Source organism: Astyanax mexicanus, chromosome 19, assembly GCF_023375975.1.
Source record: "Astyanax mexicanus isolate ESR-SI-001 chromosome 19, AstMex3_surface, whole genome shotgun sequence".
In the NCBI taxonomy this organism is placed as follows: Eukaryota; Metazoa; Chordata; class Actinopteri; order Characiformes; family Acestrorhamphidae; genus Astyanax; species Astyanax mexicanus.
This window is the reverse complement of record NC_064426.1, coordinates 157045-181933: the sequence shown is the minus strand read 5'-3', so window position 1 is coordinate 181933 and position 24889 is coordinate 157045. Positions and strand designations below refer to the sequence as shown.

Genomic DNA, 24889 nt, shown 5'->3' with positions numbered 1-24889 from the left:
ATAATTGATTAAAGAACCCTTACAGAACCCCCTCTGATTACTGTACACAGATTTACTGATGGAGGTTCTGGGTTATTTGGGTGGAGCTTCACTTTACACTGAAAGCATTGTGCTTTTTAAACATCGCTGCATTACATCATAATATAAATGGTTCGGTCAGTGTTTGATCTTTTAAAATTGTTACATTAAGATAGCTAGGCTAATGTGTGACGTCAGCGCGACTTGTTTATTTGCCGTTTTTTATGTGATATGCAGAGCGCACTGCGGAGTAAATGTAGTGTTGACCCTAAAATTTATCAACACAGTTTATCCATCATTTAATCCGCAGAATAAGATTCTAATGAAAAAAAGAGTTTATAGTGTTTAATGTGTTATATCAGTGGGGGAGGAGGAATTCTCTAATTATAAAATGTGTTAAACTGAGTTTTAAAAATAATGTATAGTTGGATATTCTGATTATAAAACTAGTTTTTTTATATAATTTTGGGGATGTTGGGATAAAAAAACTATAATAAAATTAGGTGGGAATTGTGCAACGCTAAAATCATTAGATCTTAATCTTATTTGGGACTGTTTTGGGATTTTGCAGTGATTTTGATAAAGTAATTCATATAAAATTAAAGTGTAAACGTTGAGTAGAGGCTGCAGGTTTAGTCTGAAACGAGGAGATAAAGGGTGTGATTTGTGTTCGGAAATAACGAAAGGGGTTTAATCTGGGAAATCGCGCGCTTTTCGGGAACCAGTTAAAAATTAAACCGTTTTAAAGTGATTTTCATACGAACCCAGAATCCGGATAATTCTGCGCTTTATTTAATTATTCGGGAGTTTCAGTAGAAGAATTAAAGCTGATTCCCGTTCAGCGGACTGGCGCGCGCGGGGAGACGAGCGTCGCGCGGCTGAGCGCGCGGGGAGCGGCTGAAGAAGCTCCGGAGGGATAAGCAGGAGATCGGGAGCGCGCGCACCCGGAGGTTTCTGCTTAACACCCCGACCAGAACCTCCCAGAACTCTCGCGCAGTTAATATTTAATATTTAATATTTATCACACATTCAATCATAAAATACAGAAAAAAAGTGGCGATAAAAATATATATATGAAAATAATTAACTCGGATTCTTGTGTAAAAGAAATTAGAAAAAAATTGAACACTCTAGAACCACAAAAACAGATGTAGATCTTTCTGAATAAAGTTCTGATTTATGATTATCTAGAACGTGTCGCGTTCCTCAACCGCAAATTAATCAGAAACAATATTCGATAAATAAATAAAACATTTTCATTGTGTCATAGTTTACTATCACACACACACTCAATATACTATAATATAAACGTTAATAAAATAAGCGCACACGATTTTAAATTATTTTAACATCACTGTAAACACTTAATAAGTTTACAGAGCGCGCGCATCGTGTTTAGTAGTAGGCTATAAATCGCATTAGGGCGCGTGTCTTTTAAAAGCTGCAGTGGGCGGTCCTAGCTGCACCGAACATTTTATACACATAATACCTGGAATTTGTAACACAACATTAAAGATTTCATACTTTCAGAACCCGCAGTCCCACATAAACCCGGCGCACAAGTTGGGGATTTGCATGATGTCGGGATTAAACCTGTAGATTTAGATTACATGTTTATTTCAGGGGGATTTATTTCTTATAAATGCAACAAAAACGCGCTTAATCCCTAAAAACTTCCGTTATGTTCTAATGCGGGTCTAGATAACTCCCTGCTGGACCGGGTTCTCTAGATCTGCAGGTCTTTACTTCACCAGGTGAAGTTTGAAGCGGCTTTTTGCCACCCTCTCTCTCCTGGATCACACAGCGCCACAGCGCCACCCTGCGGCCGGAACTCGGCGCTGCACCGTGGCTCTTTAATCGTATGTAATAATCCTATGTTTGGTTCTACAGGTTCTACATCTTTAAAATTCACCTTTAAGAGTTCAGTAAAGATAGTTACTCCAGTAAAGATAGTTATAATATCCTGTAAATAAATATATCATTAGTATTTATGGCCGGACAGTGCATGTTCAGGTTTATTTAGAGAGTATTAGAGAGTATTAATTATAAATTATAATGAATGTTTGGGGATCTGAGATGTGATTGGACGCTGAGGGAGATCAGAGGGATTAAGGAGAAAGATATTCTTATGGGAACCAAAGCGTTATTGTTTATTATGTTAAATATGATCTAGGTGAGGGGAATTAGTTTTTGTTAGTAAATAAATTCTAATTGAGGCGTTTAGATTAATGAGCTCAGTTTTCTGCTCCTTCAGGCCTGTTAGATTCCATTACACTCAGCAGCTCAGAGATTAACAAGAGGCAGTTTATAAGTGTGTTATAACACACTGTTATAAGTGTGTTATAACACACTGACTGATACTCATACAGTATAAACACTGAAGACCAGTAATCCAAACTCAGTCCAGTGTCACTGAACTGGGAGATGCCTAGTCTCAGATCACACCAGTTCAGTAGTGGGTGAATGTCGGTCTGTTTTACTGGGTGAACTGGGGGGAAAAGTTATGTACTGGGTTCTGACTGATTTTTTACCAGGTTCCCTACTTCACAAACACTACTGTAAACTTCATGATGTCATCAAGACTAAACCAATCACATCATGCTGAAGCTTGATGTTTTAATTAGCTCAAATACAGATAATCTAAATTAAGCATTTGTATAAAATGTATTGAATACGCTGTGCGGAGATTTACTGGCCAAGAGTAATGTTACTGTAACAGTGGCGTGTGGGGTTCTGCACACTTTATTTAAATGGTTCATACTGACTTTATAACACATTCATAGGCACTGAATAATGTATTTATAAAATATTTAATTAGAATGTTCATGGTATCATATCTTCTGCCATTACTTGCAACATGATATAAGACTTTGTATGAAAAAAATAAGACTGTATTGAAATAACATAAACAAGTGTTAAATATTATATTTTAATCCTATACATATATGCAGGTATATAAAGGGTTGGAGAGGGAACACAATCATGGTTCTGTTGGTTCTGTCAGTTCGGGTCTGACCCCAGTCTGGGTCGGTGGTGCCGAGTCCAGCATTAGACCTGAACTCTGTTATCTAGAACCCGGACTGATTGTGACCCACTATAAGCAGCTTTAGCAGAACAGAGGAATGAAGGTCACTGTTATATTTACCAATGTGTTATAACTGATTATTAATTATTTATAAGGTGTTTTGACGTCATTAATAAACACATTTAATATGTTTAGAAGTCAGATTCTACGTAAAGCTGGCCACGCCCACCCTCATTCATAAAGATACATTCATGCTGGGGTTCTACCACTAGAGGGCGGAATGGCTGAGAGATTGAAGGTCCATCTGAACCTCCTGTTTCTCCAGAACATCCAGAAAATTCCACACCTTCTGAATCAGAACCAATCAGAGAGATGATCTTACCGCAAACCTGAAATTAACAGTTTAATAAAAACTTACTCACCTCAAACCCCCAACTCCGAATCAGTATAACTTACCCTTATCTCACTCCTTAACCCTAAAACAAAACACACACACACACACACACACACACACTAACAAAAACATCTGAAACTAAGCTTTGTCTTTTCTCTTCTTCAGTATTAATCTCTAAAATCTTCAAAATGATCTGTACCCAATCACAGAGAGACTGTAGCAGTAGTATAGTATAGTAAAGTGTAGTATAGTGTAGTGTAGTCTAGTATAGTGTATTGCAGTGTAGTGTAGTGTAGTGTAGTATAGTAAAGTGTATTTTAGTATAGTATAGTAAAGTGTAGTATAGTGCAGCATAGTGTAGTATAGTAAAGTGTAGTATAGTGCAGCATAGTGTAGTATAGTAAAGTGTAGTATAGTTTAGTATAGTGTAGTATAGTAAAGTGTAGTATAGTTTAGTATAGTAAAGTGTAGTATAGTTTAGTATAGTTTAGTATAGTAAAGTGTAGTATAGTTTAGTATAGTAAAGTGTAGTATAGTTTAGTATAGTAAAGTGTAGTATAGTTTGGTATAGTTTAGTATAGTAAAGTGTAGTATAGTTTAGTATAGTAAAGTGTAGTATAGTTTAGTATAGTTTAGTATAGTAAAGTGTAGTATAGTTTAGTATAGTAAAGTGTAGTATAGTTTAGTATAGTTTAGTATAGTAAAGTGTAGTATAGTTTAGTATAGTAAAGTGTAGTATAGTTTAGTATAGTTTAGTATAGTAAAGTGTAGTATAGTTTAGTATAGTTTAGTATAGTTTAGTATAGTATGTTTATAAACAGGGGGAACTGCAGCAGAATCCAGTGGAAATGTTCCTGATAAACACTCGCTGTGTGGCTGAACATCGAATCCCCTCTCTGAACCACTGAACCATAACCCATTAGTATCGGCTGTTTATTAAGGTGGTCTTAGTAATGGCTGTTTATTAAGGTGGTATTAGTAACAGCTGTTTATTAAGGTGGTATTAGTAACAGCTGTTTATTAAGGTGGTATTAGTAAAGGCTGTTTATTAAGGTGGTATTAGCAAAAGCTGTTTATTAGGGTGGTATTAGTAACAGCTGTTTATTAAGGTGGTATTAGTAAAGGCTGTTTATTAAGGTGGTATTAGTAAAGGCTGTTTATTAAGGTGGTATTAGTAACAGCTGTTTATTAAGGTGGTATTAGTAACAGCTGTTTATTAAGGTGGTATTAGTAACAGCTGTTTATTAAGGTGGTATTAGTAAAGGCTGTTTATTAAGGTGGTATTAGTAACAGCTGTTTATTAAGGTGGTATTAGTAACAGCTGTTTATTAAGGTGGAATTAGTAACGGCTGTTTATTAAGGTGGTATTAGTAATGGCTGTTTATTAAGGTGGTATTAGTAACGGCTGTTTATTAAGGTGGTATTAGTAAAGGCTGTTTATTAAGGTGGTATTAGTAACGGCTGTTTATTAAGGTGGTATTAGTAATGGCTGTTTATTAAGGTGGTATTAGTAATGGCTGTTTATTAAGGTGGTATTAGTAATGGCTGTTTATTAAGGTGGTATTAGTAATGGCTGTTTATTAAGGTGGTATTAGTAACGGCTGTTTATTAAGGTGGTATTAGTAATGGCTGTTTATTAAGGTGGTATTAGTAAAGGCTGTTTATTAAGGTGGTATTAGCAAAAGCTGTTTATTAGGGTGGTATTAGTAACAGCTGTTTATTAAGGTGGAATTAGTAACGGCTGTTTATTAAGGTGGTATTAGTAAAGGCTGTTTATTAAGGTGGTATTAGTAATGGCTGTTTATTAAGGTGGTATTAGTAAAGGCTGTTTATTAAGGTGGTATTAGTAAAGGCTGTTTATTAAGGTGGTATTAGTAACAGCTGTTTATTAAGGTGGTATTAGTAATGGCTGTTTATTAAGGTGGTATTAGTAATGGCTGTTTATTAAGGTGGTATTAGTAACAGCTGTTTATTAAGGTGGTATTAGTAATGGCTGTTTATTAAGGTGGTATTAGTAATGGCTGTTTATTAAGGTGGTATTAGTAACGGCTGTTTGGGGACTCAGACTGAATTATCTGTGGATCTGTGAGGAAATTCCAGCTTGGTTTCTTGACAGGAAATTGAAAATTCATATGTTTTTAATGTTCCTCATTGTTTCCTGAAGACCAGATGATTCTTCAGGCACCTGAGCGACTGAACCCAAACACTCAGAACTTGCAGAACACAGAGCCAGAATACTAAACAGATCCACTGACTTCGCGAAAGAGACACAGCTGGAGACTGAGGACAGCTGTGTGTGTGTGTGTGTGTGTGTGTGTGTGTGTGTGTGTGTGTGTGTGTGAGTGTGTGTGTGAGTGTGTGTGTGTGTGTGTGTGTGTGTGTGAGAGAGAGAGAGTGTGTGTGATTAATGGTGAATAAATGGACCTGTAGCTGCCAAACTCTGAGAGAATGTTCTAGGTCTGGATTCTGGCGTTTGTTCCTCTTGCCGTAAAAGTGAGTCCAAACTCTTCTGAACCGGTTCTGGGTTTAAACCCACAGTAACAGAGTGGAGAAACGGTTCTGTAAAGGTTCTGTGTAGAATTTATTGGACTAAATGGTTCTTTGTAGGGTTAAGAGTTCCTTGGATTGCTGTAAAAGATTATTTAAATAAAGGTAATTACTGTTGGTGAGGGTGGTATCTGTGGTATCTGATCTCTACAGACCTCTGAAGGTGGTCTCTGTGGTGTAGAACCTCATTGACCCAATCATCTCAACATAACAACTTAACCCAAATTAACATCATATTAATTTTATCTGGTCTTTATGTTGTGGCTAATCAGTATTTTTGTTATAAAAAGACAGGATACTGCAGTTCAATTCAGCTTCTTTATTATAGATCTGCTACATCAGGATGAACAGATAAACAGTCAGCAGAGAGAGGAGTAATATATATATATACAGGTCTTTATTAGGTTGGGATGGAATGAAAGCAGATCCTCTAATAACTGATAACTGTAATGTAGAAACAGAATGGTGATGTTGAGCAGAAGTGAATTATTCTGGTCCTGTAGAGCCGGATCTGAGCTGCAGGAGAGAGAGAGGTCAGGGTGCTGCTCGCTCGACCCGTCAGCACTGATACTGTGGGAACCGGTTCTGTACTGGACTTCAGAATCCAGGTATATTTATTAGGTTCTGATTGATGTAATTTAGTCCCTCCCAAATTAACCACATCAGCTGATGATGTTTACATGTAACCTGAAGCCCCTCCCCCTGGTGTGGATAATGATAATAGGGGGGGCTGTGGGCGATTGGGGGGCCGCTCGCATTCCCTCATTTCCTGTGGAAAGTTTTCCTCCACTGCTGGAATGCAGACACACACACACACACACGTCATCTGAAACAGGCGTGTGTTTGTGTGTGTGTGTGTGTGTGCATGTTTTCAGTTTAAAACAAAAACACACCGTATTCTGCGAGTACTGGATATTGGATTTAAAATTAATATAAAATAAAATATAATTTAACTTCAGACTTTCAGGTTTAATTCAAGGGGTTTAACAAAATATCAAATGAACTTTTTAGAAATTACAACCATTTTTCTATTTTTCAGATTAAGCGAAAAGCTATTTTAGCTTCTTTATTAATTCATCATCAGTTAAGGAGGTAAAAGATCTGCAGCTGGTTTTAGGGGTGGAGATTATATTTGGAATCGGTTGCTGTGAACCAACAACATGCGGTTAAAGAAGCTCTCAGAGGAAGTGAATCATCATCAACATTAGCCTGAAAAAAGAAGGAATTCATCACAGAGAGAGAGAGAGAGAGAGAGAGAGAGAGAGAGAGAGAGAGATAGTGGAGAAAAGGTAGATAAAAAAACACAAACCAGCAAAACCTGCAGTAAAGAGAAAACTCCACTGCATGTTTTATCTGTAGCTTGTGTCTTTATTTATATATATGTGTGTGTGTGTGTGTGTGTGTGTGTGTGTTTGTGTATTGTGTGTGTGTGTGTGTGTGTGTGTATCTCAGCTGGTCTCCTCCAGTAGCTGCAGTCTGTCCTCGGTGTATCGTGGGCGGCTGTATCCTGTATCCAGAGCCTCACAGTCATCCGTTAAATACACCAGATCCTACACACACACACACACACACACACACACACAGTTAGTAAGGTCTGGGAGATGGTGAATATATATATATATATATATATATTTATGGGCATTTCTACTGTGTTTGTTCTGATGTTGACTCAGATGTTCACATCCCTTTTTCTATGGGTCAGCCAATCAGATTATACACCCCCGCCCACCCCACAGACACCATGCCCAGAAATTGTTTAGTCATTAACCAATCAGCTGTGAGCTCGTTAACCCCTCGGGCAGTGTTGCATACCCGGTAGCACGCTTGGCTGATGATGAAGTACAGTTTTTGGACTTTGCGCTTCAGGTTGACGAATCGCGGACGTTCTCGGCAGGCCTCCACCGGCAGGTTCTCCACCACGTACAGGAAGTCCCGCAGTTTAGCGGTGATGCAGGAATTCTGGGTAAATCAGACAGTGAGGGAGACGACTGAGGAAAATTCTTTATATTCTTTATACAACATCAAACATCTGAAACTCATTCTTACAAAAAAAACTGACTTAAGTTTCTGTAATTATTCTGAATAAAATCTGAAGCTGGGCTGCAGTGTCATGTGATTGATGTGCTGATAATGGTGATAATGGTGAAGAAGGTGAAAGTAATTAGAATACTCACATGTATGTCCAGGAACATCTTGGGTAAAACCTGAGCGCACTCTTTCTGTGGAGGAGAAAAACCAGAACATCAGAACCATCAGCTCACTCTCAGACCCTTAAGCTCACTCTCAGACCCTTCAGCTCACTCTCAGACCCTTCAGCTCACTCTCAGAACCATCAGTCCACTCTGAGACCCTTCAGCTCACTCTCAGACCCTTAAGCTCACTCTCAGACCCTTAAGCTCACTCTCAGAACCATCAGTCCACTCTGAGACCCTTCAGCTCACTCTCAGAACCATCAGCTCACTCTCAGACCCTTAAGCTCACTCTCAGAACCATCAGCTCACTCTCAGAACCATCAGCTCACTCTCAGACCCTTAAGCTCACTCTCAGACCCTTAAGCTCACTCTCAGAACCATCAGCTCACTCTCAGACCCTTCAGCTCACTCTCAGAACCATCAGTCCACTCTGAGACCCTCCAGCTCACTCTCAGAACCATCAGCTCACTCTCAGACCCTTAAGCTCACTCTCAGAACCATCAGTCCACTCTGAGACCCTTCAGCTCACTCTCAGAACCATCAGCTCACTCTCAGACCCTTAAGCTCACTCTCAGAACCATCAGTCCACTCTCAGACCCTTAAGCTCACTCTCAGAACCATCAGCTCACTCTCAGAACCATCAGCTCACTCTCAGACCCTTAAGCTCACTCTCAGACCCTTAAGCTCACTCTCAGAACCATCAGTCCACTCTCAGACCCTTAAGCTCACTCTCAGAACCATCAGCTCACTCTCAGACCCTTCAGCTCACTCTCAGAACCATCAGCTCACTCTCAGAACCATCAGTCCACTCTCAGACCCTTAAGCTCACTCTCAGAACCATCAGCTCACTCTCAGACCCTTCAGCTCACTCTCAGAACCATCAGTCCACTCTGAGACCCTCCAGCTCACTCTCAGAACCATCAGCTCACTCTCAGACCCTTAAGCTCACTCTCAGAACCATCAGCTCACTCTCAGACCCTTAAGCTCACTCTCAGAACCATCAGTCCACTCTGAGACCCTTCAGCTCACTCTCAGAACCATCAGCTCACTCTCAGACCCTTAAGCTCACTCTCAGAACCATCAGCTCACTCTCAGACCCTTAAGCTCACTCTCAGACCCTTCAGCTCACTCTCAGAACCATCAGCTCACTCTGAGACCTTTCAGCTCACTCTCAGAACCAACAGCTCACTCTGAGACCTTTCAGCTCACTCTCAGAACCATCAGCTCACTCTGAGAGCTGGTCACCCACCGTTCTGGGAAACCTGTGGATTCGCTCCAGAACCTCCATGATCTCCTTGCTGAGATCCAGCATGCGGGAGTAGCAGGTCGGGGGGGCGGACCGGGCCGGCCGGGCCAGGCTGAGGAGGAGGAGCAGAGGCAGCGTTCTCATCTCGCCTTCGGTCCGGAGTGAAGCCCCCCCCCACCCACCACACAGCTTTATAACCCCTGCCGGGGGGAGGACCAGGAGAGCCCCACCCACTCCTGCTGTATAAACAGTGGAAAAGGACAGGAGAAAAAATAAATACTGTTTTTATTGATCTGAACTTTATTCATTCATTAATAATTCAAATAATAATAACACCATTACTGTTCTCATAATTTCTTCCATCATGTGAAAAAAAATTTAATTCTTAAACTTTTGATTATTATTATTTTAAAAATACACAAAAAAAACTCCATATATTCTCTCATGCTGATGTTTCTCATCTGGTACCTGTAAGTTAGCAAATTAAACTCTTTCCAGCTTCAGAGATGTATTAATTTAACAGGTCAGAAAAGGATCCGTATTTATAGAATATCTTTTTAGTTTCAGTCGTTGTGTATCTCAACACAGAGAGTGTGTGTGTTTGGTTTTATGACAGAAATACTGAAGGTGCATTTCTTAACCCGTACGGCATACTCAAATACTCATAATGCCCTCTAGTGGTAAGGAAGACAGTTTTCTCTGCTGAGTGTGATTGTTAGTATGTTGTTTTCACTACAGCGGTGTAGTGAAGTCGTGTCTCCTCTGAGCTGATCTGATCTAGGATAAGGAATAAAGTACAGAAGAAGCTCTGCAGGATTTTCCAGAGCTACAGACATGAGGAACTGTCTGTCTCTCGTCTCTGTGAGAGTTAAAAGAGCTGAGCTTTAGGCATCTTTAAACTTTTAAACAAAGAAAAAGATATTTTAAACAATTTTCAATTAAAACTGTTTTAAACTTACCCCTCCCTCTCTTTTTTCTCTCTCATTCTCTCTCTCTCTCTCTCTCTCTTTCTCTGTCTGTTTCTCTGTCTTTTTCTCTGTCTCTTTCTCTCTCTCCCTCCTGTGCTGTGATGGTGATGGTGGGCACTAGGGGGCGCAGAGTGCAGCAGTAATAGTGCGTGGGATGGTGGTGAGTTGTTTGATGGGTGGGGAGAGAGTAAGCCAGTCCTGCTGTACAGCATCCCTCTCTGTGAGAGGTGTGGTGGTGTGTGGAGAGTGTATCTGAGAGTGTGAGGGTGGAGGTGTGAGGGTGGAGGTGTGCAGGAGTGCCTCCATGTCCGCTGCCCACGCGGGGGGTCAGGGCTCTGGGGGGAACATGGGCATCTCTCAGACCCACGCGCCACCCGTCATCGAGGAGGGGGAGGACGGTAAGCAGCTAAGTGTGTATATATGTGTGTGTGTTGGGAGAGCTGTGTCTGTGTGTGTGTTAGAGCAGTACCTTCCGGGTGTTCAGCAAACTGTTAGAATATGAATATTTTATTGAATCATAGACACTATAAAGATTTGACTCTGATTCAGGGTAAAGTATTTAGTGTACAGCTACAGTATAACAGTGTAAATTTACTGTTCCCTCAAAATAACTCAACACTCAGACATTAACGACTAAAACCTCTACAACAATTATCCATTTCCCTCCCCGCGGTCATGTGACTCGTTAGAGTATGTAAGAAAGAGGATTGTTGCTCTATATAAAGATGAAGTCTGGACTATAATAAGATTAATAACACCCTAAAATTAAGATACAGAATGATGGTCAAGAGCATACAGCAGTTTTCCTGGATGGGTTCCCCCCCAGGTTCAACTGAAGAAGTGGTGTCCACCTGTTCAGAGTAATATCCAGAGATTAGCTTTAAATAATAGATAAGTGCTGCCAGTATTGCTGCAGAGGTTGATGAAGTGGGAGGTCAGTCTGCAGTGTTTTAGAAGGGAGCCTCTTCTGAAGCCGATGCACAAGAAATCCTGAAACAGTTTACTGAAGACCAGCAGTCTGAGATCATGGATTATTGGAACTGTGTCCTGTGGTCTGATGAAATCAAAATAAACTTGTTTTATTCAGATGTTTTCAGCATGTGTGGCGGTGTACTGGTGAGGAGTACCAAGACAGCTGTGCATTGTCTACAGTGAAGCATGGTGGTGGTAGCATCATGGTCTGGGGCTGTATGAGTGCTGGCAACAATGAGTAGCTGTACTGTAAGGAAGGAGAGTGTCTGCCTTATTGAGGAAACTGAAAGTAAAGGTGATAGAGCACCTGCAGGGCATCCAAAAACAGAAGGTGCTTCAGACCACCTGAGCAATTTCAGCCCAAGATCAGAACCACAATATACAAAATATAAACACAGCAAATACAGGTAGCTCCGCCCAGAGCTGATAATAAACTACAGCATCTTCAATCAGACAGTCTGATTATCAGAGCCGGAGAGAGAAGAGGAACATTTCCTGTAAAGAAGCATGAGGGCTAATGTTCTCCTGAACCCTGATAAAGCAGCTCACAGTAGATCTAAAGCTTAAAACATCAATTATTCACACACACACACACACACTCACTCACTCACACACTCTTACACACACACTCACACACTATATGTGTATTACAGGAGTATAATGTGTTATTACGGGTGTATAATGTGTTATTACAGGCATTTATTTTTTTTTCAGTAAATTTTGACCACTTTCAGATTCTCAGAGCGATTGGAAAGGGCAGCTTTGGAAAGGTAAGAAAGCTCACAAGTGTGTGTGTGTGTATCTGTGTGTGTGTGTTTATCTGTATGTATCTGTGTGTGTGTGTTCTCTGTGTGTGTGTGTGTGTGTGTGTGTGTGTGTGTGTGTATCTGTGTGTATCTGTGTGTGTGTGTTTATCTGTATGTATCTGTGTGTGTGTGTGTTCTCTGTGTGTGTGTGTGTGTGTGTGTGTGTGTGTGTATCTGTGTGTATCTGTGTGTGTGTGTGTATCTGTGTGTGTGTGTGTGTGTTCTGTGAGATAATGCATTTCTCTCTGATTCTGACATTTGATGAAAATGTCATCTATAATTATGGAAAATAACCATCACTCTTCCTCCTGTTCTGTGTGTGTGTGTGTGTGTTTGTGTGTGTTTCTGTGCGTGTAATGTGTGTGTGTGTGTGTTTGTGTGCGTGTGTGTGTGTTTGTGTGTGTGTGTGTTTGTGTGTGTGTGTGTTTGTGTGTGTGTGTGTTTGTGTGTGTGTGTGTGTGTGCGTGTGTGTGTGTGTGTGCGTGTGTGTTTGTGTGCGTGTGTGTGTGTGTGTGTGTATGTGCGTGTGTGTTTGTGTGCGTGTGTGTGTGTGTGTTTGTGTGTGTGTGTGTGTGTTTGTGTTTGTGTGCGTGTGTGTGTGTGTGTGTGTGTGTATGTGTGTGCAGGTGTGTATTGTACAGAAGAAGGACAGTAAGAAGATGTTTGCTATGAAATATATGAATAAACAGAAGTGTATTGAGCGAGATGAACTCCGCAACGTCTTCAGAGAACTGCACCTCCTGCAGGAGCTCCAGCACAGCTTCCTGGTGAACCTGTGGTGAGTAGTGAACCTGCATTAGTGCGTTAGAGCATCAGGGACGCTTGCTGGGGGAATATTGTGTCGTCTGCAGTAGTTCAATAGTTGTGTACAGTAGGTGATGGGCTAATCACTAATTATCCACTACACCACCCTCTCTACACAGATCACCATCATCTAACCCAAACACACTAATTATCCACTACACCACCCGCTCTACACAGGGGGCATCAAACAGACTCCTCCCCTCATCAGTGTTTCACTGATTAAGGACCCAAACTAACTCCTCCAGAACCTCCACGCACACACACTGAAGCTCTGAGTGCTGCTGCAGTGTGTTGCTAATATGTTAGTGCTTAGGGGCATCTGGCCTATTTTGCAGTAGTGTATACAAGACACTTTCACACACACACACACACACACACACACAGACACACACACACACACACACACACACACACACACACACACACACACTCTTATGCAGTCTCCAATGAAAAGGAGCTGAAAATAGGACAGCATATTAGATTAGATTCATTATGCCCTCACAATGGTGGACCATTGAAGAGATGATCCAATAACGACGCCTCCGGTGGTTTGGGCATGTGTTTAATATGAGCGAGTTCCGGCTACCACACCAACTGCTTTGGAGAGTCCGGCCCGACCCCTGGAAAATCCAGAAATCTGCGCGAAAGAAGACCTGAATAAAGCACATAGAAGAGGATCTGCAGAACCAACGCCTGAATGTAACCCAAGCAAAGGCAGTAGCAAAGACCCGGAAGGAATGGAAGAGCGTTGTGAGCAAAGTTCGGGAACCATCGGCACCTAAAGCATCGGCTATGTAATCACCCGCAGCAGATCACCAGCTAAAGACCAAAGAAGAAAAGAAGAAGATGCCCTCACTTCCCTTACATAACATCAGACCCTGCATGTGAGAGTGTGTGAGTGTGTGAGCGACTGCAGAAAGACCTAAAAGAAATTCCGGAAACTGGAGCCACAGATCAGAATTCTGAGAAAACAAGGTCCACTTTCATCTGCAGATTAACCACTCGCGCACACACACACACACACACACACACACGCACGCACACGTGCACACACACACACACACGTCCATTAAGGAACAGAAGCATTGTGTTTCAGTGCGGTTGCTATGGCAGCATCCCTGAGGCTCCATCTGAGCACCCAGACGGACTGACCCCTGTCACTGAGGATGAGCGGGTCAGCGGATGATGGGATGAGGAGGAAGAGAGCAGGGGAAGATGAGGTCATAAATCGACAACAACAACAACAATAATAATAATAATTAATGGTGTCTCTCGGTGCAGGTATTCGTTTCAGGATGAGGAGGACATGTTTATGGTTGTGGATCTGCTACTGGGTGGAGATCTTCGTTACCACCTGCAGCAGAACGTCCACTTCAAAGAGGAGACAGTGAAGCTGTACGTCTGTGAGCTCGCCCTCGCCCTCCACTACCTGCAGTCCTGCCACATCATACACCGGTCAGTACCGCAACACACCGGTCAGTACCGCAACACACCGGTCAATACCGTAACACACCGGTCAGTACCGCAACACACCGGTCAGTAACGCAACACACCCGCCAGTAACGCAACACACCCGCCAGTACCGCAACACACCTGCCAGTACCGCAACACACGTCAGTAACGCAACACACGTCAGTAACGCAACACACATGTCAGTAACGCAACACACCGGCCAGTAGCGCAACACACCGGTCAGTACCGCAACACACCCGCCAGTACCGCAACACACCCTCCAGTACCGCAACACACCGGCCAGTACCGCAACACACCGCCAGTACCGCAACACACCGGTCAGTACCGCAACACACCGGCCAGTACCGCGACACACCGGCCAGTACCGCGACACACCGGTCAGTACCGCGACACACCGGCCAGTACCGCGACACACCGGCCAGTACCGCAACACACCGGTCAGTACCGCAACACACCAGTCAGTACCGCAACACACCGGTCAGTACCGCAACACACCAGTGGAAGATGTGGGTGGAGATTAATTTTACTGTTTAACTGTACCACTCTGTTTCTTTCCTACAGAGATATTAAACCAGATAATATTCTCCTGGATGAACAAGGTAAGACCCTAAACCCTCGAACACTCAAACCAACCCAAACTCAAACCAACCCAAACTCAAACCAACTCAAACTCAAACCAACCAAACCAAAACCAACCCAAACTCAAACCAACCCAAACTCAAACCAACCAAACCAAAACCAACCCAAACTCAAACCAACCCAAACTCAAACCAACCAAACCAAAACCAACCCAAACTCAAACCAACCCAAACTCAAACCAACCCAAAATGTTGTGTGTGTGTGTGTGTGTGAGACAGGTCATGTCCATATTACAGATTTGAACGTGGCTACAGTGCTGAAGGACAGTGAAAAGGCCTCGTCTTTAGCCGGGACTAAACCGTATATGGGTCAGTATCTCACACTCTCCACTCAACCACAGAGATGTAACTAATCCAATTCTTCTAAGCACCGCGGGAGCAGCAGAAATGTGTGGCGGGCGGCGCGGGATTAAAAGAAGCGATTGTTGGAGGGAGCGGGCGATAACGGGATCCAGGGGGGGTTTAAAAAAACAGTCCTGCGCAGACCTTTAATTCAGACTGATTTCAGAATATCTAGATTGTGTGCAGATTGAATTTTTATTAGTCTGAACAATCAAAAAACGCATGAAATACATATATATTGTGTTATGTGTGTATGTGTATATTGTGTTATATTGTGTGTATGTGTATATTGTGTTATATTGTGTGTGTGTGTGTGTTTTACAGCCCCGGAGATGTTCCAGTCGTTTGTGGATGGTGGTCCTGGTTATTGGTACCCTGTGGACTGGTGGGCTCTGGGAATCACAGCGTTTGAGCTCCTGAGGGGATGGGTAGGTTCTACAGTTCTACTGGTTCTACTGTTTAGAACCCGGCCTGTTCGGTGTTACAGATTTAAATCAGAAAACGCTGCGTTTAATACTCTGACATTAAATCAGTTTATTAAGAACATCTATCACATGCACTGGCCATTTTATTTAGAAACACCAGCTCTGTGTTCATATGTTTACATCAACATTAGTGACAGTAAATGACGTCTTTAGTGCATCTTAAACCGTAAACTATCCCTCCCTCTGTCTCTCTCTCCCTCTGTCTTTCTCTCTTTCTCTCCCTCTGTCTCTCTCTCTGTCTCAGCGGCCGTATGATATTCACTCCAGTACGACGGTGGACGATGTGCTGAATATATTCCGGGGTGATCGGGTGCGCTACTCGTCTACCTGGTCGAAGGGTATAGTGACTCTGCTTCGCAAGGTGAAGAGCTCTACACTCAAACCAGCAGATTAAGAAGAGTCAGCTGGTCAGTGGGTTATTTAGACTGGGTTAGTTAGACTGGGTAAGTTAGTTTAGGCATCCCATCACAGGCTGGGGCCTAAAAGGTAGAGACTGAGGGCTGGAAGGTCACTGGTTCAGTCTCCTCAGACATTGGGTTGAGGAACATTTTGCAAATGCTCTGTCCTGAATTCTGTGTTACAGTGCAACTGTGGTAGTTAAACATTCAGTACTAAAGGGGGCGCTAGAGGTGGGCTGGATGTTCTGATATATATGTGTGTGTGTGCGCGTGTAGCTGCTCACTAAAGACCCTGAGAGTCGACTGTCGAGTATTTCGGACCTCCACACTCTTCCCTACCTGGCGGATGTAAACTGGGACGCCGTGCTGGAAAAAGCTGTTCCACCAGGATTCACACCGAACGTAAGACACACACACACACACACACACACACACACACTACATATATAATTAATATATTATTGACTAATAAAAACACATTACAGGTGTGGCCTGATTAGATACTGGGTCTTGCTACAAGACCCTCTACTGCCCAAAAAAAAGACTCTTAGGCGCTGAAAAAGACTCTTTGTTCTGAAACTCTTGGTGGGAGACTGCTGAGTGCTAGACATTCCTTAAACTTAACTCCTCCCACCCTCACTCTCTCTCTCCTTCTCTCTCAATCCCTCTCTCTCTCTGTGTCTCAGAAAGGGCGTCTGAACTGTGATCCGACGTTTGAGTTGGAGGAGATGATTCTGGAATCGAAGCCGCTGCACAAGAAGAAAAAGCGTCTTGCCAAAAACAAAACCTGCAGCCCACTGGTGTGTTTATAACTTCTTTAATAACCATCAAGATCATTCATAACACATTTATAACATTTAATGACCACCTTTACTAACTGCTTAGTATGGAACACTGTTAGTTTACTACCTGCAGTTATGCCTGGGCTGAGTTATAACTGTGCTCATGTGCACGCTGTTCTGTGTTCAGTCCCCCCATCTACAGCAGGGTCTAGATGCTGTCTCACAGGAGTTCACCATCTTCAACAGAGAAAAGTGAGTATATCTCACCCTCAGTCACTCACTATATCACTTTCTGTTACTCCACCACTCACTCTTACTCTCTGACAAAGTTCTACTGAATCTGTAAATGATTGGAGGCGTAGTACACGACTCTCTGTTTAACAGCTGAGAGTAAGACTGGGTCTGGCGGTTAGTGAGGGTACTGAGAGTAAGACTGGGTCTGGGGGTTAGTGAGGGTACTGAGAGTAAGACTGGGTCTGGGGGTTAGTGAGGGTACTGAGAGTAAGACTGGGTCTGGGGGTTAGTGAGGGTACTGAGAGTAAGACTGGGTCTGGCGGTTAGTGAGGGTACTGAGAGTAAGACTGGGTCTGGGGGTTAGTGAGGGTACTGAGAGTAAGACTGGGTCTGGCGGTTAGTGAGGGTACTGAGAGTAAGACTGGGTCTGGGGGTTAGTGAGGGTACTGAGAGTAAGACTGGGTCTGCGGGTTAGTGAGGGTACTGAGAGTAAGACTGGGTCTGGGGGTTAGTGAGGGTACTGAGAGTAAGACTGGGTCTGCGGGTTAGTGAGGGTACTGAGAGTAAGACTGGGTCTGGGGGTTAGTGAAAGTGATAAAGTCAGGGTGACGTGACAACACCTGCTAGTGTGAACTCAGTGTAACTGTCTCACTCGCTGTGGTTGCTATGCTGTTTTAGAGGGTTGCTGTGATGTCCCAGGAGGTAGGATGTTACCAGGTGGATATGATGGTTGGTAAAAGCGTATACTATTTCTCTCTCTCTCTCTCTCTCTCTCTCTCTCTCTCTGTCCGTCTATCTGTCTGTCTCTCAGGTTAAAGAAGCAGGGCGACAAACAGCAGAACTGACAAAACACAGACATTCAAAACTAAAACTGACCTTAAACTAAACCTGATTCACAGCTAAAACTGTTCTACACCTAAACTGAAGGTGGCGACGCAGACAGAGGACAGGTGTGCTCACAGCGCCTCTCCATCACTGACGGATGGCTGGGGCATCACTAAGTTCAGAACCTGCGGCCTTCTGGTAACAAAGTGCTGCAATACGACTGCTGGTCTCAGAATTATGTTTTTGCTGGACGGTTGTAGCATGTTTACACAGGAAACACACACACACACACACACACACACACACACACACACACACACATACATACACACACACATACATACACACACACATACATACATACACACACACATACATACACACACACATACACACACATACACATACACACACACACATACACATACACATACACACACACATACATACATACACACACACACACACACATACACACACACATACATACACATACACATACACACACACACACAAACATACACATACATACACACATACACAGCATGGAATACTCAGCACAAAACCAGCCCCTTGCCTTACAGTGTATTTCAGTTTGGTTCAGACTGAGTTGGTGAGAAAGAGAGAGAGGGAGTGGTTTCACTGTAGCCAATTAGCATTAGCCACTATTAGCATGTGTGATCCGCTCTGCTAACTCCTGATTCTGTCTTGAATAAACCCTCCAATAAAGTGTATGCATCTTCTGTACCTGTCTGGAGCCTTACTGAACACTCCCCAATACTGAACACTCCCCAATACCGAACACTCCCCAATACCGAACACTCCCCGATACCGAACACTCCCCGATACCGAACACTCCCCGATACCGAACACTCCCCGATACCGAACACTCCCCGATACCGAACACTCCCCGATACCAAACACTCCCCGATACCGAACACTCCCGATACCAAACACCCCTGATACCAAACACCCCCGATACCGAACACTCCCCGATACCAAACACCCCTGATACCAAACACTCCCAATACCAAACACCCCTGATACCGAACACTCCCGATACCGAACACTCCCCAGTACTGAACACTCCCCAGTACTGAACACTCCCCGATACCGAACACTCCCCAGTACCGAACACTCCCCAGTACCGAACACTCCCGATACCGAACACTCCCGATACCGAACACCCCTCATACCGAACACTCCCGATACCGAACACTCCCAGATACCGAACACTCCCCAATACCCAACACCTACTCACACAATAATACACACATTTTCACATTTACACAAATAAAAAACTTTATTACAAACTTTGAATTTTACAGATTTATATTTTCCTTCATGTCTGATCCTCAGGAGCTACACTCCTATTTCTGAAGCCCAGGAAGCTCCTCCTCTTCCTGTGGGTGTGAAGTAAGGGGAGTGAGGGGGGTGAGGGGTGCTCAGTGGGTTGGTTTGGGGGTGGGGGGCTGCAGGAAACGAACAGTCTCTGTCCAGACATCGTACTCTCGATGGCCACACCCACCTCATCACCACGTGGGCAGTTTGTTGGCCACACCCATTCCCCACTGGCCCCTCCCATTACTGGCCTGGGACTAACCCCAGGCCCCTCCCCTGCCTGGACGGACGCAGGGGCCAGAAGGCAGGGCGCCACCCCCTGTGCAGCAGGGGGCGTGTCCTCCTGCTCCCAAACCTTCAGCCCACCTTTAGCAGATCCAGCAGAACCAGAGAACAGGTTCTCCACCAGGGTCTGCTTCTTCTTCAGGAGCCTGAGGAACATGAGGGACATGAGGGACATTAGGAAAAGGTTCAAACTCAGAGACCAAAAAGCAGATTCTGAACTGGTTCAAATCTAATACTGGATTTTATTCTGTACTTAAACTGGTTCCAGTACAACCTGCTGTGGCTCATCTTTTCATGGTCACATAGCAACACTGTCTACCAGCCGTCAACCAATCAGAGGGCTTTTTCCCCAGATTACCATGTTACCCACGACCCCCCCCCCCCCAGTACACAGAGACACTGTATAAAAACTTGTAAATGGAATAGGTTTACTTTGCACTGACCTGTCTGTCTCTCTGACTGAGAGCCGAGAGCAGGGCGACAGGTTTTTACTGATGATGTCACTCCTCAGTCCGTCCACCAGCTCTCTGCAGGGTCCAGCTGCCCTCCTGCAATCCACTTCACTTTAATATAATCCACTTCACTTTAATATAATCCACTTCACTTTAATATAATCCACTTCACTTTAATATAAATCACTTCACTTTAATATAAATTACTTCACTTTAATATAATCCACTTCACTTTAATATAAACTACTTCACTTTATTATAATCCACTTCACTTTAATATAATCCACTTCACTTTAATATAATCCACTTCACTTTAATATAATCCACTTCACTTTAATATAATCCACTTCACTTTAACATAAACTACCTCACTTTAACATAAACTACCTCACTTTAACATAAACTACCTCACTTTAACATAAACTACCTCACTTTAACATAATCCACTTCACTTTAACATAATCCACTTCACTTTAATATAAACCACTTCACTTTAATATAATCCACTTCACTTTAATATAAACCACTTCACTTTAATATAATCCACTTCACTTTAATATAATCCACTTCACTTTAATATAATCCACTTCACTTTAATATAATCCACTTCACTTTAATATAATCCACTTCACTTTAATATAAACCACTTCACTTTAATATAATCCACTTCACTTTAATATAATCCACTTCACTTTAATATAATCCACTTCACTTTAATATAAACCACTTCACTTTAATATAATCCACTTCACTTTAATATAATCCACTTCACTTTAATATAATCCACTTCACTTTAATATAATCCACTTCACTTTAATATAATCCACTTCACTTTAATATAATCCACTTCACTTTAATATAAACCACTTCACTTTAATATAATCCACTTCACTTTAATATAATCCACTTCACTTTAACATAATCCACTTCACTTTAACATAATCCACTTCACTTTAACATAATCCACTTCACTTTAATACACTTCAGTTCAATATAATTATCATAAAACTCAGTGTGTGTGTGTGTGTTACTCAGTGTGTGTGTGTGTGTTACTCAGTGTGTGTGTGTGTGTGTTACTCAGTGTGTGTGTGTGTTACTCAGTGTGTGTGTGTTACTCAGTGTGTGTGTGTGTGTGTGTTACTAAGTGTGTGTGTGTTACTCAGTGTGTGTGTGTGTGTGTGTTACTAAGTGTGTGTGTGTGTGTGTGTGTGTGTGTGTTACTAAGTGTGTGTGTGTGTGTGTGTGTGTTACTCAGTGTGTGTGTGTGTGTGTGTGTGTTACTCAGTGTGTGTGTGTGTGTTACTCAGTGTGTGTGTGTTACTCAGTGTGTGTGTGTGTGTTACTCAGTGTGTGTGTGTGTGTTACTCAGTGTGTGTGTGTTACTCAGTGTGTGTGTGTGTGTGTGTGTGTGTTACTCAGTGTGTGTGTGTGTGTGTGTTACTAAGTGTGCGTGTTACTCAGTGTGTGTGTGTTACTCAGTGTGTGTGTGTGTGTTACTCAGTGTGTGTGTGTTACTCAGTGTGTGTGTGTGTGTGTGTGTGTGTTACTCAGTGTGTGTGTGTGTGTTACTCAGTGTGTGTGTGTTACTCAGTGTGTGTGTGTGTGTGTGTGTGTGTTACTCAGTGTGTGTGTGTGTGTGTGTGTGTGTTACTAAGTGTGCGTGTTACTCAGTGTGTGTGTGTTACTCAGTGTGTGTGTGTTACTCAGTGTGTGTGTGTTACTCAGTGTGTGTGCGTGTTACTCAGTGTGTACAGTGCCCTCCATAATTATTGGCACCCCTGGTTAAGATGTGTTCTTTAGCTTCTCATAAATTGAGTTTTGTTCAAAATAATATAGGACCACGATGGGAAAAAAAGTAAAGTCCAACCTTTAACTCAAGTAAATTTTAAGGGGGAAATAAAATCCCTGACTAAGAAATAATTATTCTTCATAAAATCACCTGTTCCACAATTATTGGCACCCCTAACAATTCTTAGGAAATAAATTTAATAAAAGTATTTCTGTCACTTCTACAGTAGTTTACGAAGTTGATCAGAGTATGTAGGAACATTTAATTAGTAATTCACAACTTCCTGTTTCCCTGGGGTATAAATATGACGTGACACAGAGGCCATTTATCTTCAACATGGGAAAGACAAAGGAACATACCATTCAAGTGAGGCAGATGTGTGTTGACCTTCACAAGTCAGGCAATGGCTACAAGAAAATCGCTACTCGCCTACACCTGTCCATATCTACTGTCAGAGGAATTATTAAGAAGTTTAAAACAACTGGAACAGTGGTAAACAAGCCTGGACGAGGACGCAAGTTTATTTTGCCACCACGCACAGTGAGGAAGATGATAAGAGAAATAAAAAGTTCTCCAAAGCTCACTGTTACAGAATTGCAACAAATGGTAGCTTCTTGGGGTCACAAAGTCTCCAAAACAACCATCAGGCGCTATCTACATGCCAACAAGCTGTTTGGGAGGCATGCACGGAAGAAACCATTTCTCACTCACAATCATAAACGCAAACGTTTGGAGTTTGCTAAGCGGTACTGGGACTTCAACTGGGACCGTGTGCTTTGGTCAGATGAAACAAAGATAGAGCTTTTTGGCAACAAATGCTCTAAGTGGGTCTGGCGTAACACAAGAGCTGAGTATGCAGAAAAGCACCTCATGCCCACTGTGAAATACGGCGGGGGATCAGTGATGCTGTGGGCCTGTTTCTCTTCTAAAGGCCCTGGGAACCTTGTTAGGGTGCATGGCATCATGAATGCTCTAAAATACCAGGACATTTTAAAACAAAATCTGGTGGCTTCTGCCCGAAAGCTGAAGATGGGTCGTCACTGGGTCTTTCAGCAAGATAATGACCCTAAACATGTGGCCAAATCTACACAGAAATGGTTCACCGCACACAGAATCAAGCTCCTCCCATGGCCATCTCAGTCCCCAGACCTCAACCCCATTGAAAACCTGTGGGGTGAGCTGAAGAGGAGAGTGCAGAGGAGAGGACCCAGGTCGTTGGATGATTTAGAGAGAATGTGCAAAGAGGAATGGTCAAAGATCCCTCTTTCTGTATTCTCCCATCTTGTGAAACATTACAGGAGAAGATTAGGTGCTGTTTTGTTGGCAAAAGGGGGTTGTACAAAGTATTAACATCAGGGGTGCTAATAATTGTGGCACACATGATTTGATGTTAAATAATTATTTCTTAATGTGGGATTTTTTTCCTACTGAATAAATTTACTTGAGTTAAAGGTTGTATTTTACTCTTTTTTTCCATCGTGGTCCTATATTATTTTGAACAAAACTCAATTTATGAGAAGCTAAAGAACACATCTTAACCAGGGGTGCCAATAATTATGGAGGGCACTGTATGTGTGTGTGTGTGTGTGTGTGTTACTCAGTGTGTGTGTGTGTGTGTTAGTGTGTGTGTGTGTGTGTGTGTTACTAAGTGTGTGTGTGTTACTCAGTGTGTGTGTGTGTGTGTTACTCAGTGTGTGTGTGTGTGTGTGTTACTCAGTGTGTGTGTGTGTGTGTGTGTGTTACTAAGTGTGTGTGTGTGTTACTCAGTGTGTGTGTGTGTGTGTGTGTGTGTTACTCAGTGTGTGTGTGTGTTACTCAGTGTGTGTGTGTGTTACTCAGTGTGTGTGTGTGTGTGTGTGTTACTCAGTGTGTGTGTGTGTGTGTTACTCAGTGTGTGTGTGTGTGTGTGTTACTCAGTGTGTGTGTGTGTGTGTGTGTTACTCAGTGTGTGTGTGTGTGTGTGTTACTCAGTGTGTGTGTGTGTGTGTGTTACTCAGTGTGTGTGTGTGTGTGTGTGTGTGTGTGTTAGTGTGTGTGTTACTAAGTGTGTGTGTGTTACTCAGTGTGTGTGTGTGTGTGTGTGTGTGTTACTCAGTGTGTGTGTGTGTGTGTGTGTTAGTGTGTGTGTTAGTGTGTGTGTGTGTGTGTGTGTTACTCAGTGTGTGTGTGTGTGGGTGTGTTACTCAGTGTGTGTGTGTTACTCAGTGTGTGTGTGTTACTCAGTGTGTGTGTGTTACTCAGTGGGTGTGTGTGTGTGTGTCTGTTACTCAGTGTGTGTGTGTGTGTGTGTGTGTGTTACTCAGTGTGTGTGTGTGTTACTCAGTGTGTGTGTGTGTGTGTGTGTCTGTTACTCAGTGTGTGTGTGTGTGTGTGTGTGTGTTACTCAGTGTGTGTGTGTGTTACTCAGTGTGTGTGTGTGTTACTCAGTGTGTGTGTGTGTTACTCAGTGTGTGTGTGTGTGTGTGTGTGTGTTACTCAGTGTGTGTGTGTGTTACTCAGTGTGTGTGTGTGTTACTCAGTGTGTGTGTGTGTGTGTGTGTGTGTGTCTGTTACTCAGTGTGTGTGCGTGTTACTCAGTGTGTATGTGTGTGTGTGTGTGTTACTCAGTGTGTGTGTGTTACTCAGTGTGTGTGTGTGTTACTCAGTGTGTGTGTGTGTGTGTGTGTGTGTTACTCAGTGTGTGTGTGTTACTCAGTGTGTGTGTGTGTGTGTGTGTGTTACTCAGTGTGTGTGTGTGTGTGTGTGTGTGTGTGTTACTCAGTGTGTGTGTTACTCAGTGTGTGTGTGTGTGTGTGTTACTCAGTGTGTGTGTGTGTGTGTGTGTGTGTGTGTTACTCAGTGTGTGTGTGTGTGTGTGTTACTCAGTGTGTGTG

The 24889-nt window shown here is 42.7% G+C and overlaps 3 protein-coding genes and 1 long non-coding RNA gene across 8 annotated transcripts in view; 1 reads left to right on the top strand and 3 right to left on the bottom strand.

Annotated features, from left to right (window-relative positions):
• Positions 1-6288: 6288 nt before the first annotated feature.
• Positions 6289-9608, bottom strand: LOC103031469 (cytokine-like protein 1). Its single transcript, XM_049468194.1, has 4 exons — positions 9426-9608; positions 8159-8203; positions 7797-7943; positions 6289-7534 (listed from the first exon to the last, which is right to left on the bottom strand). Exons 1-4 carry the CDS (start codon positions 9564-9566, stop codon positions 7433-7435), a joined length of 435 nt encoding a protein of 144 aa, XP_049324151.1. The 5' UTR covers positions 9567-9608; the 3' UTR covers positions 6289-7432.
• Positions 8218-9413, bottom strand: LOC125784473 (uncharacterized). Its single transcript, XR_007427283.1, has 3 exons — positions 9135-9413; positions 8495-8854; positions 8218-8294 (listed from the first exon to the last, which is right to left on the bottom strand). It is a non-coding gene; the product is annotated as an uncharacterized LOC125784473 (long non-coding RNA).
• Positions 9609-10486: 878 nt separating the features above from the next.
• LOC103033040 (serine/threonine-protein kinase 32B) lies at positions 10487-18896 on the top strand. The gene is made up of 12 exons (XM_022676754.2): positions 10487-10788; positions 12077-12132; positions 12795-12946; positions 14254-14427; positions 15007-15044; positions 15303-15392; positions 15750-15853; positions 16155-16271; positions 16585-16710; positions 16995-17108; positions 17278-17342; positions 18136-18896. Exons 1-12 carry the CDS (start codon positions 10695-10697, stop codon positions 18167-18169), a joined length of 1164 nt encoding a protein of 387 aa, XP_022532475.2. The 5' UTR covers positions 10487-10694; the 3' UTR covers positions 18170-18896.
• Positions 18897-19425: 529 nt separating this feature from the next.
• Positions 19426-24889, bottom strand: part of LOC103039584 (limbin) — a 43226-nt gene continuing 37762 nt past the window's right edge. For all 5 annotated transcript variants that reach the window (XM_049468228.1, XM_049468227.1, XM_049468225.1 and 2 more), the window contains 2 exons: positions 20219-20323; positions 19426-19921 (listed from right to left, as the gene is read on the bottom strand). In XM_049468228.1, the coding sequence (XP_049324185.1) occupies positions 19492-19921; positions 20219-20323 (535 nt within the window). In that variant the 3' untranslated portion in view covers positions 19426-19491. The remainder of the gene's footprint in view (positions 19922-20218; positions 20324-24889) is intronic.

What these genes read in the sequence shown, in the direction of transcription:
- LOC103031469 (XM_049468194.1), bottom strand. Translation starts at nt 9,566, where the DNA reads ATGAGAACGCTGCCTCTGCTCCTCCTCCTCAGCCTGGCCCGGCCGGCC. An exon ending in TCCACAGGTTTCCCAGAACG is followed by an intron (nt 8,204 to 9,425) that starts GTGGGTGACCAG and finishes TCTCCTCCACAG; the next exon opens with AAAGAGTGCGCTCAGGTTTT. An exon ending in AGATGTTCCTGGACATACAT is followed by an intron (nt 7,944 to 8,158) that starts GTGAGTATTCTA and finishes TGATTTACCCAG; the next exon opens with AATTCCTGCATCACCGCTAA.
- LOC103033040 (XM_022676754.2), top strand. Translation starts at nt 10,695, where the DNA reads ATGTCCGCTGCCCACGCGGGGGGTCAGGGCTCTGGGGGGAACATGGGC. An exon ending in CATCGAGGAGGGGGAGGACG is followed by an intron (nt 10,789 to 12,076) that starts GTAAGCAGCTAA and finishes TTTTTTTTTCAG; the next exon opens with TAAATTTTGACCACTTTCAG. An exon ending in GAAAGGGCAGCTTTGGAAAG is followed by an intron (nt 12,133 to 12,794) that starts GTAAGAAAGCTC and finishes ATGTGTGTGCAG; the next exon opens with GTGTGTATTGTACAGAAGAA.